The sequence below is a fragment of the Lagopus muta genome, chromosome 9 (genome assembly GCF_023343835.1).
Source record: "Lagopus muta isolate bLagMut1 chromosome 9, bLagMut1 primary, whole genome shotgun sequence".
NCBI classification, from domain to species: domain Eukaryota; kingdom Metazoa; phylum Chordata; class Aves; order Galliformes; family Phasianidae; genus Lagopus; species Lagopus muta.
The window spans coordinates 1,752,470-1,766,269 of NC_064441.1; the positions used below are offsets into that span (position 1 = coordinate 1,752,470).

Here is a 13,800-nt window from a genome sequence, read left to right on the forward strand (position 1 = left end):
ACTAAATACTAAACATACCCTAAATAAAGGGTAAATAAGAAAGACAAGCAAGGCAGAAGAAATGAGAAACCAACAACTGCACAATGCAGAGTTCGGGCTTGTGGTTCTGTGTTTCCCATGAAGGCTGCAGGCTAGATGTAAAAGCACAGAGTTTCTCTTAAAGCCAAACTGTAGGATGGTGTGGGCACGTCCTGTTTGCAGACCCAGAGACATGTGGGGCATGGCTGGTGTGGGACCACCTGGTACCCAAAGAGCTTTGCCGGAGGGGGGGGGTGAGAAATGCTCCCTGAGAGCAAGCAGTGACTTGTGGCACAGAGCTTCACATCTCCAAAGTGTGGCTATCATGCTGTGTCCCTGCTTTAGGTATTTTCAATGCTCATATCAACAGCTGCTTCCTCTTGACTCTGCATAAGCTGCTGGCATCGGCTCCTCTGCCACAGGGTCAAAGCTCAGCACAGAAGTTCAGAGCAATCTGAAAGCAGCAGTGCTTACCTCCAGGCACAGCTTGGATGGCCTTATGTGACTGTGACATTGGGACACCCTTTTCTCTGTGTTGCCCCATCTCCTCTCCTGCACCGTCCCTTGTTCTCCTCCATTGCAGATGCACAATGATTTCTGCTGTACGGCTTGGACAGGAGCAAGAGCAGCACTGGTGCTCCTGGCGTTGCCCCTGGCTGCTGTTTGCAGCTGTCTGTAGCTGTTATTTTCCTGACTTTTCCCAGACACACCAAAGTGAACAAATACATACAAACATCCTGATAATGATGCCAACACAAAATATTCACAAACCACCCCAGGGCAGGCCCAGCCTGGCACACATTGCTTACAGCCTCACAGAGCAGCCAGATCACTTCTCCAATGCCAGCTTCTGGTTCAAAACACCCCAATCAAAACAACTCCACAGAGGCTCAGTCCCCAAAAGTGACTGCTATTTCAGCAACCCTTTGCCAGTTGGAGCTGGAGTCACACTCTGGTGAAGCCTGCAATCAGTTCCAGGAGCAGAAGCACCTCAGCACAACAGCCTGTGTGTTCCTGTACGAGATTGTGAACATTCATGCAAAGGAGGAGAACTCACTGGGATGTATTGAGAGTATTTGAATGTATTTGAATGCGTTTTGAATGCATTCACATATTCATACAGGCAGTTGTGAAAGCGTCCTGTGCCAAACTTAAAATGTGGGCTTTATTGTTCGCTAGGGATAACGTGTAGTACTGTACTGCTCAGTGCCTTCCATCAGAAAATTAAGGTCTTTTCATTCAAACAACAAACATGGCACATCATCTGCATGGGATCCCTCTGCAGCCAGCTTAAGCTGAGAATCAGCTGCGCTCAAACTGCAGAGACAGCATCTAGTCAGTCCTCCATGGCCTGAGACTCTTCCTTATCCATACCTACACTTAATGCCCCTGTTAGCATCCGGCTCTGTAACCGTGTCAGTAGCTTTGCCCAAGCCCTGGCCATCCCATTTCTCATTGCTGTAAAATTAGGTTTCTCCTCTCCAGCTCTCGCTTGATCTTTAAGTTAAACAAGCTTCTCCAAGACCATTACTTATTGATAGAAGCAGAATTCAGTCCTCCTCCTGAAAGGCAGGGATCAATTTGAATGCTGAAAGCTTCCAACACCTCTTGGTTCCAAGTGCCCTAACCAAACCCTATAGCTTGATGCCTGGCTGGGCACAACCACAACAAATAGTCCTGGATTTTCACCCAAAAAATACTCCTGTAATCATTGGCGAATGGATAGCAGCACTTTCATCTGCCTGCTGCATAATTTCCCATTGCCTAATTGTATGCAGGCATCTGTCCATCACACAGCCATGGGCTGCTTCTAATTTCCACCCCCTTCTCCAAAGACAGGCCTTGGTCTTGCACACACATCACTGGCTGCGACCCAGTGCTGTCACTTAGAGCAGAAATCACAACCAGCTGTTGTGGAGGGGAAGCATGGAGGGGAAAAGGCTGGAGACACATTGCTGAGGGTCCTGGGACACAGGAACCAGTGAACGCCTGTCATTACATCACTGCATTTTCTGGATATTTGCTGTTCTCCCTCCCTGCAGCTCCTGGCACACACCGTATCCTCGCCCATTGCAGAGCCGCGCTCCACATCTCATCTCTTTTTGCCATTTGGGGGCAGTGTACGAGCAGAAGTGTCTCCGCTCGCGAGTGTCGGCGTTCCCAGGGCTGTCCGAATGTTACCAAAAAGACTTTAAGTGCTGTGCTGAACCATCCGTACAGCTGAACGCCAAAAAGCACAGCCTTCCTGCCCCAGAGCCAGGCAGGGCAGCGTGGGACACGAGGACTTAGCCTGAGAGCATTTTCTCCCTTCTTAAACCACTGCTCAAAGCAGACACAGCTGCGGATGCAATGCACTACAATGGGGTTTTCCATTTTAGAGTACTGACTTTAGTGGCACCGATGGCAACAGCAATCCTCTCTCTACGTACAGGGGAAGCAGCTTGAGCCATAGGACGCAGTGGGACATGGAGGGCAACTCACTGCAGCTTCTCCACAGATGTGGTGCACCAAAGCAACAAACATTTAATATCTATGTGCCCGTGCCATCACTGCCCCTGATGCCATGCATGGCACAAGGTGAGATCAGAATCTCTGCACACAGCACCTTGCAGTGTGCTTCTCTCCAGAGCAAAACAATGATGCATTTTCCGTACTTTTATCCCAACTTTTCAGGATCTAAATGTCAACCATCCCAGATGGGATAGAATTAATAAATCCAGTGTGTACAGAACGTCAGGGTCAGTTCGGAGGCGGAGGAAGATGACAAATCAGCTATTATGGTTCCTGAGGACCCAGACTCCTCATTTCCCAAGCCTCTGCCATCTGACCCCCACCATGTGGGTGCCTCGCACAGCCCCACGGGCTCACAGCTGACCCACGGGGACGCACAGCACCAGGGGCTCCGCGGGGCCCTTTCCTGTTGGCGAGCATCCCGCAGCGCCGCCTGCGCACAAAGGATTCAACTCTGCGGTAAAAATAGCAGTTTCAGCCCGCCCCATCCAGCTGCCCTCTGTGATGCTGAGCCTCTGCCCTGCCCTGAACAGCAGCCTCAATTTCCATGCTGCAGTTTTCACGGTTCACGTCCAGTGGCAGTGTGGGGATGTGCAATGTTTCCTGCACTGGCGGGATGCTCGGGGCTGGGCATGTCCTCCCACACCCCTCCCTCTCCCCCCCTGCTGAAATAAGTGGTGTTTTTCTTTCCTTTTTCTTCTTTGTTAAACATCCTATTGACCTGGTGATGCCCTGACTTGCCTCATTCTGAAGGTGTATTGCATTTATCGCCAGCAAAAACTCCTCACAAAAGGGCTGTATCAGGGTGAGAGAAGCTCCATTTAAAAAAAAGCATCTTCATGCAGAATGGAAGGGAAAAAAGGGAAACAGTTTCCAGTGGGATGGCATTCCTTTGCCATGGTGAGGGCTCACAGTGATGCCATCCTTGGTGGGGTTCCACGGAGGCACCCAAAATCCCCAAATCATAGAATCCTAGGATGGCCTGGGTTGCAAAGGAGCACAATGCTCATCCAGTTCCAACCCCCTGCTGTGTGCAGGTCACCAACCAGCAGACCAGGCTGCCCAGAGCCACATCCAGCCTGGCCTTGAATGCCTGCAGGGATGGGGCATCCACAGCCTCCTTGGGCAACCCGTTCCAGTGCCTCACCACCCTCTGGGTGAAAAGCTTCCTCCTCATATCCAACCTAAACCTCCCCTGCCTCAGTTTAAAACCATTCCCCCTTGTCCTGGGATGCTGGGGATGCAGTCAGAGGACCGGGATCATCCCTGCATGCTGGGCTCCAGCACACAGACATGGTTTCACCTCCTGTGCTCGTGGTGACCCTGGGATGTGTGTGCCCTGTGATTCATGCGAGTTGTGTGGGTGGCAGAGGGACTGCGCCGAGAGGAGGAGGAATGGGAAAGAATCCGCTGCTATATTTAACCACAAATAATAGGAAGAGGCTGAGCTTTGGAGCTAAGTTGTAAATAACAGTGAGATGAAATCATCTCAGAAATTCATGACTGTATCACTGCAGCCCCTGGAGAACCGGTGTGACTAACGAGAGCTGCGGTCGGGGAAAATGTTGCCCCCTGTTTAAAAAAATAATGATTTTTTTTCATTCTTCCAGAGCATGCCAGCAATCCTTCCTGCTGTGACAAACGGTGCTTTATGGGCCTTGAGCTGCTGCTGCGTTTTAACACATTTCAGCATTTCTGCACTACACCAAGCAGCAGCGTACCAGCTGCCAGCGCATGGGCAGTGCTGGGATCCAGGGGTTGTCAGCAGAAATTAACATTGTTAATCAACAAACAGCCACGCAACAAATCCTGCTTGTCCTGTGAGCTACCTTTTAGATGAGCGTTAGGCGTGGAGGCGCTCGTTACTTGCAACACCAGAAGACTCAGCCAAAACCCAGTGAATGAATGGGATCCTCTCCAACGTGAGGATGGTTCAAGTCCCAGTTGCAGTGAAGAAGAATGCTTAGATCCTACCCATCACTTCATTTCTGAGAACACCCAGAGTCATTAAGCAGAAGAGAATACCTCGTGTGGGGAGGACTGGTGGCCATGCATGCTTGCTCGAGCCTCTCTCACTCACTTTCTCTTTTTTTAATAGTCTAGAAGAAAATGTCTGCTGGCAGTAGAGATTTCTGAGCTGTGAGGTAATGACATACACATGCAGAGTCATCTTCTTGTTTCTGAAGCCTATTGCAGTTACAGATGTGCTGAGAAGTATGCAGTAATAGAGCTCAGCTCTGTGGTTTTAATTCAAGCAATTCAGAGCTCACCCCAGCTGAGCATGGATCGAAGCAGGCCATACTGGGCATTTCCATCAGCTCCTGCTTTTGCAGAACTTTTAACAACTACTTATTCTTCACTTTGCCAAATTGGTTTGAGTGTTGTGAAGTCCTTCAAGGGTCTGTTTCCATCTCAGATCTATGTTGCCATCCAGCACTGTGCATCCCTCCTTGGAGCTACAGGATTATTTCTGCTGCAAACTGCTGTGCAATGGGCCCTGCCAAAAGGAAACTTCTCTGTTGTGCTTCTTCCTTATTGCTTTCCCCATTTTTGGAGGAAATGTAAAAGAAAGGGCAAGGCTGATGTGAAGTATCATTCTACCAAGGGCAGTGCAGGTAGCAGGCTTTGTGAGGACGGGCTTAGAGTTACACAAATGCTGATGGCCGCCAGGAAAATGAAGCCCTCTACAAAGTAACTATTTGGCCAGGTCAGCTCTTTGGCGCCAGTTGGAAGTCAAGCCTTTAATAACTGCTGCTCCAAGGGATTGACAGATTTCTGCAGGGGGCAATTGCAGGATCGATGACTGCACAGTCCTTGCAAAGCTGGGGAGAGGCAGCTTTGGCTCCATCCAGAAATGCTGAGATTCCAGTGGGCCTCACATCTTGCAAGACACACATGATACATCTGTGTATAAGCCAAAAATTCTCACAGCCAAACCTACACCATGCTTTCTGCTGGGAAACATTGGCCATGGCAATGAGCTCTTGCTCTCCAGCCCTCTATTTCTGGATGTTTTCCCAAAAACCGGGGTTCTTCTTCCCTGGTCCCAGCGTGCTCAATGCTCACCCAGCATCACAACCAAGGTTTATTTGGGTTTGATTTTTGAGATCTGCAGAGGCCACAGTTGCAAGAAGTTGGAGATGCATTAGTGGGTGTCCAACTAACAGAAGGCATCCAACTGATGGGTTGATGGTTGGACTTGATCTTAGATGATCTTTTCTAACTATAATGATTCTGTAATTCTATGACTGAGACAGCACCAGTGCACAGGGACACTTGTTATTTTTGATAGCTGCTTGCATTGATCTGCCAGAAGCTTTTGGTGCTCTGGATCATTATTTATGAAGCTCTGAGCTGCTGAATGTGAGCTCTAATACAGATGCCATCCCCTGGCTCTAGGCTTGCTTGTTTAAGAGAACTTCAGGATCCTGGCCCTAAGCAGCTCTCCCCAAGCTGTGGCACATCTGCCTGCACAGCTGGCAGCCCCGCTGCCTCCATCCCCACTTTGCCTACCCAGAGCTGCTGGTCCTCAGCCACGTCCTGAGACAGGGGGCTCACCAAAATGTTGGCTTTCCTGAGCCATCAGCAGGCCTTAATATTTCATGATGCTCTGACGCTGAAGATGCAGCTGATCAGAAAGGCTGTTAAAATGCAGCACTTTATTAATGCTTCGCACTGTGCAATGCTGGTTACTCACCGCCGTGTTTGCCATAAAGATCCCATCAGTGATTCTCCAGGGCCCCATGCATGGCACAGAGCTGTGCCCACCTGGGCTTCCAGCTCCAGCACTGCTCCGCTGTAAGAAATGCCCTAAGAAACAAAACAGAAGGACATGCTGCAAATGAGATCCCTGAAGATGGTAGGAAGAAATGGTTTCTCGATTACTGCATGAATCGCTGCAGCCTCTGCCCATTGCTGCATGTTGCACAGAACCTTTTTTTACCTCTTTCCTCCTGAATGCTGTAAAATCTGCAGCAGATACAACATGTATGAGGTTACCCAAATTCAAGGATGACAGCAGGAGCATTGCTCATAGCTAGCAGAAGTGAAGTCACTGCAGGCCAAGTAAACAGGGCAAAGGAAACCAGTCCAGCACCCAGGACTGTGACGCCGGTGGTTCCACTGCTGCCTATCAGATTTGGCTTGGTCACCCAGAGGGAAGCTGAGCAGAAAAGCACTGATCGTGTTGTGCCATGTTCCACGTGAGTAAGTTTTTCCATGAGCAGAGCAGAGCCCACTCTCCTCTCCCGCTTGCCTGAGGAGTTTTGCAGATGAGCTGATGGGAATCAGCAAACAAGACAGACAAGTGTGTGGGATTGTTGTGGGACCACAATGAAGAGATGAGTCAGCCCCTAGCACCGGTCACTGTGAGGTGACACAGGGCCCTCCTGGCCTTGCACCAATAGAAGCTATAATAGCAGGAGTGAGAAACCAACAGAAAGGAAGCACAAACAGCTCGCCCCCCTGGACCTTGCACATGCAGTCAGCTTCAAAGTTCTCTGTTGTAAGTGGTGAAATCAGTGGTGGGCTCTGCACCTGGCACTTTTCCTCCCATGGGATGCTCAAGGTTTGGGTACTGCTGATCCCCACATCCTTGAGTACTGCTCTTCCCCACATCTGTGGGCATCACTCATCCTTGTGCCCTTCTCCAAATCCTCAGGTTCAGCCCCATGTCTTCAAGTAGAACTCAGCCCCAAATCCGTGGGTTCATCCACGCGTCCTCTGCCACCGCTCATCCCCATGTCCTGTGGCTCAGATTATCCCCACTCAGAGGAGGACCCGTTCCATTTTGGAACACGCTGACCACGAGGTGCAGGCAGTGGGATGGCCCCGCTGCTAACTCCAGAAGGAGCTGCCGAGCCGGGCTGCGCGGCTGCCACAACACCTCTGGCCCTCTGCCCCATCCTCTCCACCGCCGCCACCCCATTAGCCCGTGAACCGCCGCCAAATGGCCCATCAATTTTTCATCAGGAATCAAACCTGATAAAACCCAGCCGTGCCGCCGCGCCGGGCTGCCGACCCCAGACCTCGAGGTGCGCTCGGAGACCCGCGGGGTTGGTTGCGGGGATGGCGGGCGGACGGGGCGCGCCGTGCGGGGCTCCGTGCGGGACCGCCGGGGGTTGCGCGGGGCCGGGATGCGGCGGGGCGGGGGCCGGGCCGGGGGCTGCGGGGCGCGCCTGGCTGCCGCGGGCACGGTGGTTGGCGCGGAGGCTGGCGGCTCTGCTCGTGCTGCTGGCCCTGCTGGCCGCCGGCTGCTTGCTTCACCGCAGGGCTTGCCCTGCGCCCCGGCCCCGCCGGAACGGCCCTCCCCGGCCCCGCCAGCACGGCCCCGCGGCCCCGCAGGGTGAGCTGAGGGAAGAGCGGGGCGCGGAGCAGGGGCTGCCGCCGCTACCCAGCTACGAGAAGGTGAAGCATCTGCCTAGCTATGAGGAGGCGCAGCGCTGCCCCAGCCGCCAAACCCGGGACGGGGATGGAGAAGGCTGGGTGTGCGGCTGAGCACCCGCGTACGGGAGGGATGCAGCGGTCCCTGCAGTGCCGTCATCCCCGGGAGAGATGCTGGATGCGATGGGATGGGGGACAAAATGGGATACTGGACGTGATGGGACACTGATCACAAAGGGATGCTGGATGCTATGGGATGCTGCAGGTTGGTAGTTCCCAGGAGGGATGCAATGCTGGACACTGAGGGCCCCAGGATGGTCAGGACTCAAGAAAAGCCTGGGGACATGCCATTCGCTGGGTACAACTGGAGGACATTGGAGTCTGCAGCACGACAGGCCTGCGGGACACCAGACTTCCCTACTGAGATGAGCAGCTCCAGAGCTGCTGCTTACCTCCCTGCTGCGGGCTGGACAAGAAAAGGGCTGAGTTGCCCAGTGCTCTTTTGCAGTGACTGCCCCGAGTGAGCAGGACGAGCAGAGAGCCAGCACAAAGGAAGGTGGCAGCCAGGGACAACGCGTGCGTTGGAGGAAGCTGACTTGGGGACATCACCTCTTGCATGATGACATCATTAAGGTACAATGATGTGAAGGAAAGGGCTGTCTGCAGCTCAGACAGTGCCCAGATCACAATGTCATCTGCACAACACCGTGAGCTCAGCCTGCCAGAGCCATCATGCCACAAGGGTGGGAGCAGCAGGCAGGGGCAGCAGGATCTGCAGCAGGAGCCTATTCCACAACCCTCAGCATTTGTACAGAGCCTTTCATTACTCATCAAGGCAAATGGAGGAAAACAACCTCCACTGCTTGCTAATAAAATCCTGGCACCCTCTGGCAGCGTGCTCTTTATTTCCCTGAGGCAGCTGGAATTGAGGTGAGGCCTTTTTTGTATTTTTCGGGGGACAGGGAGCCTAACAAGTGTGCAAAGCCCCAAGGAACATGAAGAAAAACCTGTTCTTACAAATCAGCACTGGTCCCATGTGGGCAGTGTAAGGCTTCAGGGTCAGGAATTTGGTAGGAGCCTCACGAGAGAACAGGATGACTACAGACAGTCTTCCTAAATGAATGAGCAATTAAGCTTTTCATGACGTTTTTCCAATAGCTACAAGATGGCCACAGACAGAATGATCAAAACAGCCAAAATTCAGAGAAAGCAGACCTTACCCTGCATAACTTTCTCACATGGAGCTTTTGGGGTGATGTTAACACAGTGCTTGTGTGAGGATGGCTGAGAGAATGTCCATCTTCACAACAAACAGGCAAACCCCAGGGAACACATGCTGCTGTCCCATTTCCCCATCCTGACCAGCAGGGCCAGAGATAAGGCTGGTTCCTTCAGAGCTTGCCCTGCTTCTCCCCTCATTTTCCCTTCTATTTCAAGGTGCTACCATCAACACTTACTAAGAATTCTACATTAAAAAGCTGCAGTAATTCTCACCCCACCCTCCTATACCCTCAGCTTTACCTTTTCCAAGCCTGGTCCCACAGCTGTGCTCGCAGGGTTGGTGTGCACATGTGCCACCAGTGGAATCAGCCACTGGCTTCACACCCAACATGCAACCTCAACATCCAGAATGCTCCGAGCTTCCAATCCACCGGAAAAAGGGCAGGAAAACAGGTTCAGCCTCCTGTGCACAATGAATAACCTTTGTGAGTCCAGCTGGATAACTTGATGTTCCAACCCCAGAACATCAAGGCCAGCACACACACAAGCCTTTGCCAAGTCATGGGTAATGGGTATTTAACAGTGCTTTCAGCTGGCCCCAAGGAAAGCAAGACTGAGTTGAGTTTCAGAACTTGGTATCACCACTAGGCTGGTCTTTAAAAATTGCTTACAATGCATTGCAAATCTGAGCCAGGGTTCATAAATTTAACATTAAACGCTTGCCATTAGTGCTATTTTGGGCTCAATTCTGGAAGCAGTAAGTGCTTTCTGCAAGTCAGTGGAAGGTGTTCACTGCGTCCCATGGCAGTACACCAAAACACTGGGGAGCTTCAAATGAGCTACATCAAAATTGTTGTTTTATTTAACAATCAAGTAAATCAATTAGAAGATCACCTAATGCATCACCTATTAGCTACATTAGGAAAACAAACAACAACAACAAAAACCAAATCCCAAGCAAAACTCTTTTATTTGGTTGTTTTAATTCTGAAATTGATAAACTATGCAAAAAGTGTCATGTAATCATTTACAGAATGTGAGAAATTCGCCAGGTGCACAGATATTTAACAGGGTGATGGTAATTTAAAGGATTTCTATTATAAAATGCCAGTTATGAACAGCCTGCTCACATCTTTGTACTGCAAAGGGCTTTTATAGAGAACCTCTAACATACGCAGTCACTTTCCTATGTAAAAGAAAACCAACAAGAATTGCATCAGCTCTAGCTCCTGCTCCCCACAAAACATTTGCTGATTTTTACTTCTGTTTGACAAAATACGCCTGCACAAACGCTCCAGAAGCACTTATTAACACGGCCAGAAGGTCAGTTACTGCTGTACAGTTACACTAGCTCTTACTGTGGCACTGGCTGCTGCTCGTTCTCTTTCTTTAGCAATTTCCATCTCTATTTTGGCTTTGATTTTATTCCAGTCAACTTCCAGCTGCAAGAATAGAAAATGAGTACACAGAGGTCAACTAACATTGCACAGAGAGGTCAGGTAGCCATTCACTAGCAGTAGACTCTGAAAACTTGGTTGATGGTGATTCTTCAAGTACGACAATTTATAGTAATACAATGAATCAAAAGCACACTTGAATTGTAGCAAACGGATCTTTCCACCTTTAAGTTAAAATAAAAATGTGCAAAATTTTTTAAAGTACATCATTTCATTGCATCTGACAAAAAGACCCCCACGTTAGAACAGGAAAATAACTTGGATCAGCTAACATCTAACAAATGTCATGAGATCTGCCCTATAAGTCAGGACACAGCTCTTTATCAATAATATTTGCAGTATTGCTTTTGATTGGAGTGAAAGTTCACAGGGTCAGTTGATGGCTTGTTGCACTTGTTATTTGATATAACAGAAATCAGATTTCTGCTTGAAATTTGTCTTCTACATCTAGAAGCGTTTCAGCTTTATTTACATTTTTCTCCAGCTGCAGAGAATCGTCATCTTCTGGCTGTACTCTATTTCAGTGAAACTTCAGACAACAGATACAGCACAATACACACTGTGCAGCTGGGTGCAATAGTTGTCTTTGTTTCCAAAAATGCTTGACATGAAAACACGGATCATGGTGCACTTGAATGACTACAATAACATGTCCAAAACCTAGGCAGAAATGTAGTTGCAAAGTTCAGTTTCACTGCTTGAAAATGAAGGCTGTCAAAGATGGGATGGGGTAAAATATCTCAACTGCTGCCTAGGCAGTTTTCATAGTAGCTGTTATCCTGTTAACCAAGTTGTGAAATAAGAAGAAAGATTCTCTGCTGGGGGAAGATATAAATGCAACACCCATATTCTTATGTGTAAAGGATAATCCCCCAATTCAGGATGCATTTGCTGGGTCCAGGTGCTTTGGATCTGATGACTGAAATCTTTATGGAGCTCTAAGAAAGAATGTGTTTGCTTTAACAGATGTCACACAGATGCTAAACATACCACAGAAAGGGCCAATTCTACCATCTAGGCCAGAGAGCTACTTGCCCATGAAGCCAACAACGCTTGCCAGTGACACCTAGAAACTGCCAAGATATGTATTCTCAGCATACATATTAGATTCATAGTGCCTTATATATAAAGATGTGAATATAACAACTAAGCACATTGTTTAGATTCCACGTCTGATTGCAGAGCAGTGGTCTCAGCTGCAGTACAGAAAAGAGTAAGAGCTCCCTATCTAAGGCTGACGCAGCTTTTGGTAGTGAGATGGAAAGTGAAAGATTGTTCTTTTCCCCAGGAGGGAACAGCACCATGATTATTTTTCCTCTTTAATGTCATGATCGTGTTCTTCTCAATTGCTGTTTGAATCTGACAGGCTGCTTTAAGAATTTAGATATCACGGTATCCAACAGCATCAAACTGACTTCATTAGGTAGGTCCAGCAGACAAGAACACCAGAATGGAAAATGTATGGAACATCCACAGTGGATATGGAATACAACTCAAGGAACTTCCTGCACTCAATGCCCAATTTTCAAGACTGAGTGCAAGGTGAACCCCCTTAGGCTCTGCTCACACCTTGACCCTGACTGCTTAGGAACCCTTCCAGCTTTCTTGATGATTTAAAGGTAGGACAGTATTATCCAAAAGGCTCTTTCAGAAGCATCAGGGGATTAACATGATTATTTGCTCAGCGATGGACCTCAGTGTGGTAGAAGACATAATTTCAGCTCAGCGGCTGAAAATGCTGCGTAATAACAGTCCTTGAAATCCACTGTTATTTTTCTACATTTCCTAGGTAAAGTACTGAAGAATTGTACTGTTCAATAAGTGGATAGATACTGTGCAGACTTTTGTTCTTGTTTATGATATGAAACATCATCAGAAGCGCTAAAAGCTAATGACTTACATTAGAAATCAAGCTTTATTGAAAGTGTAATGGGCACTGTCCAATTAAAGGATCCAGGCTAGCAGCTAAGATGCATTTCCTGATCCATCAGCTACAGTGGATGAAAGGGATGCATTGAAGTACGTGTCTCTTTTTACAGTTGCACCCTCAGAGTGCTTAGGAACACCAAGTGGAAGAGCATAAAGGCTGCTGGGTGAAACTGCTGTCTAAGGTGCATATGTAGTACCCCTCATAAGGGTTAGGCACAGAAAATACCCTGCTGAAATCTAAGGTGCATTTAGCTTACGAACAATAATGTATCTCCTCAGTCTTTAAGACTGGTGCATTGAAATAACCTAATGATTACAAAGAGGCTTTCCAGAGGTTTAATAAATAATATATCTAGCTATTTATCATATTTGACAGAACAGTTCATAGTTCACATTTAATACATATCTGGTTATCTTCATAACCTTTGTTATCGCTGCTATCCATAAAAGTATGTAGAAATGTTGTGAAGACATTTAAGAGGTTTGCGTTCAGCCATTCTAAGCTCTAGCTCCCTGTTTATAGAAAACAACTGTGCCTTCATTTGCATAATCCGTGCCAGATACTAAATATAAACATTCCATATCTGTGCCTTCAAATAAAACACATGCACAATGGTTACCAGCCAAGTAGCCACACATTGAGCTATGAATTTGCACAGTCAGATGTAAAATCTTAAGATTTGCATCCACATTTGAACTGAAGTAGGAAAACTGCAAAGCAATTCCACTGTCAAAATGGCTGCAAAGAACCATCTGACCCAAGGCTGGAGGAATAATGCCAAGGAATACTTACACCTTCTGCATACTGCAAGAATCTTTTGTTTGTTTCTTTTTTACCAAAGTCCTCTAGGAACTTCTGTCGATAAGCCAGGACGGTGTCAACATGTGTCTTGTGCTTTACTGCTAGCTCTAGTGCCCTGGAATAAAACAGAAAAGGGCTTGTCAGGCTATATAATGCTCTGGCATAACTACAATCACCAGGGTTTCACAAAATGATATGCTGAGCAGCGTTTCAGCTGCAGGCAAGGATTCCTGATCTACAGAGCCAAGTAGTTCCGTATCAGTATCAATCACAGGAGGTTAAAAGAAGCCAATTGATGTGACTGTCTACTTTATGATGCATGCTACGAAAAATATCCAACAGTTTATCTATGTTGACAGCCTCATCACATCACTGGAACTCAACAATGGGAGTCTTTATTGCAAGAAAATAGAAAAGAATGCGTAGAGTTCAGCACCCTCAATACAACAGGCAAAATTAATGATTTTTAAGAACATCATT

The 13,800-nt window shown here is 48.2% G+C and overlaps 1 protein-coding gene across 4 annotated transcripts in view; it reads right to left on the reverse strand.

Moving 5' to 3' along the window:
• Positions 1-10,071: 10,071 nt before the first annotated feature.
• IFT80 (intraflagellar transport 80) overlaps positions 10,072-13,800 on the reverse strand; it is a 43,296-nt gene continuing 39,567 nt past the window's right edge. For 2 of the 4 annotated variants that reach the window (XM_048954762.1, XM_048954761.1), the window contains 2 exons: positions 13,312-13,435; positions 10,072-10,574 (listed from right to left, as the gene is read on the reverse strand). In XM_048954762.1, the coding sequence (XP_048810719.1) occupies positions 10,461-10,574; positions 13,312-13,435 (238 nt within the window). In that variant the 3' untranslated portion in view covers positions 10,072-10,460. The remainder of the gene's footprint in view (positions 10,575-13,311; positions 13,436-13,800) is intronic. The other 2 variants (XR_007378808.1, XR_007378807.1) reach the window with 1 other exon arrangement.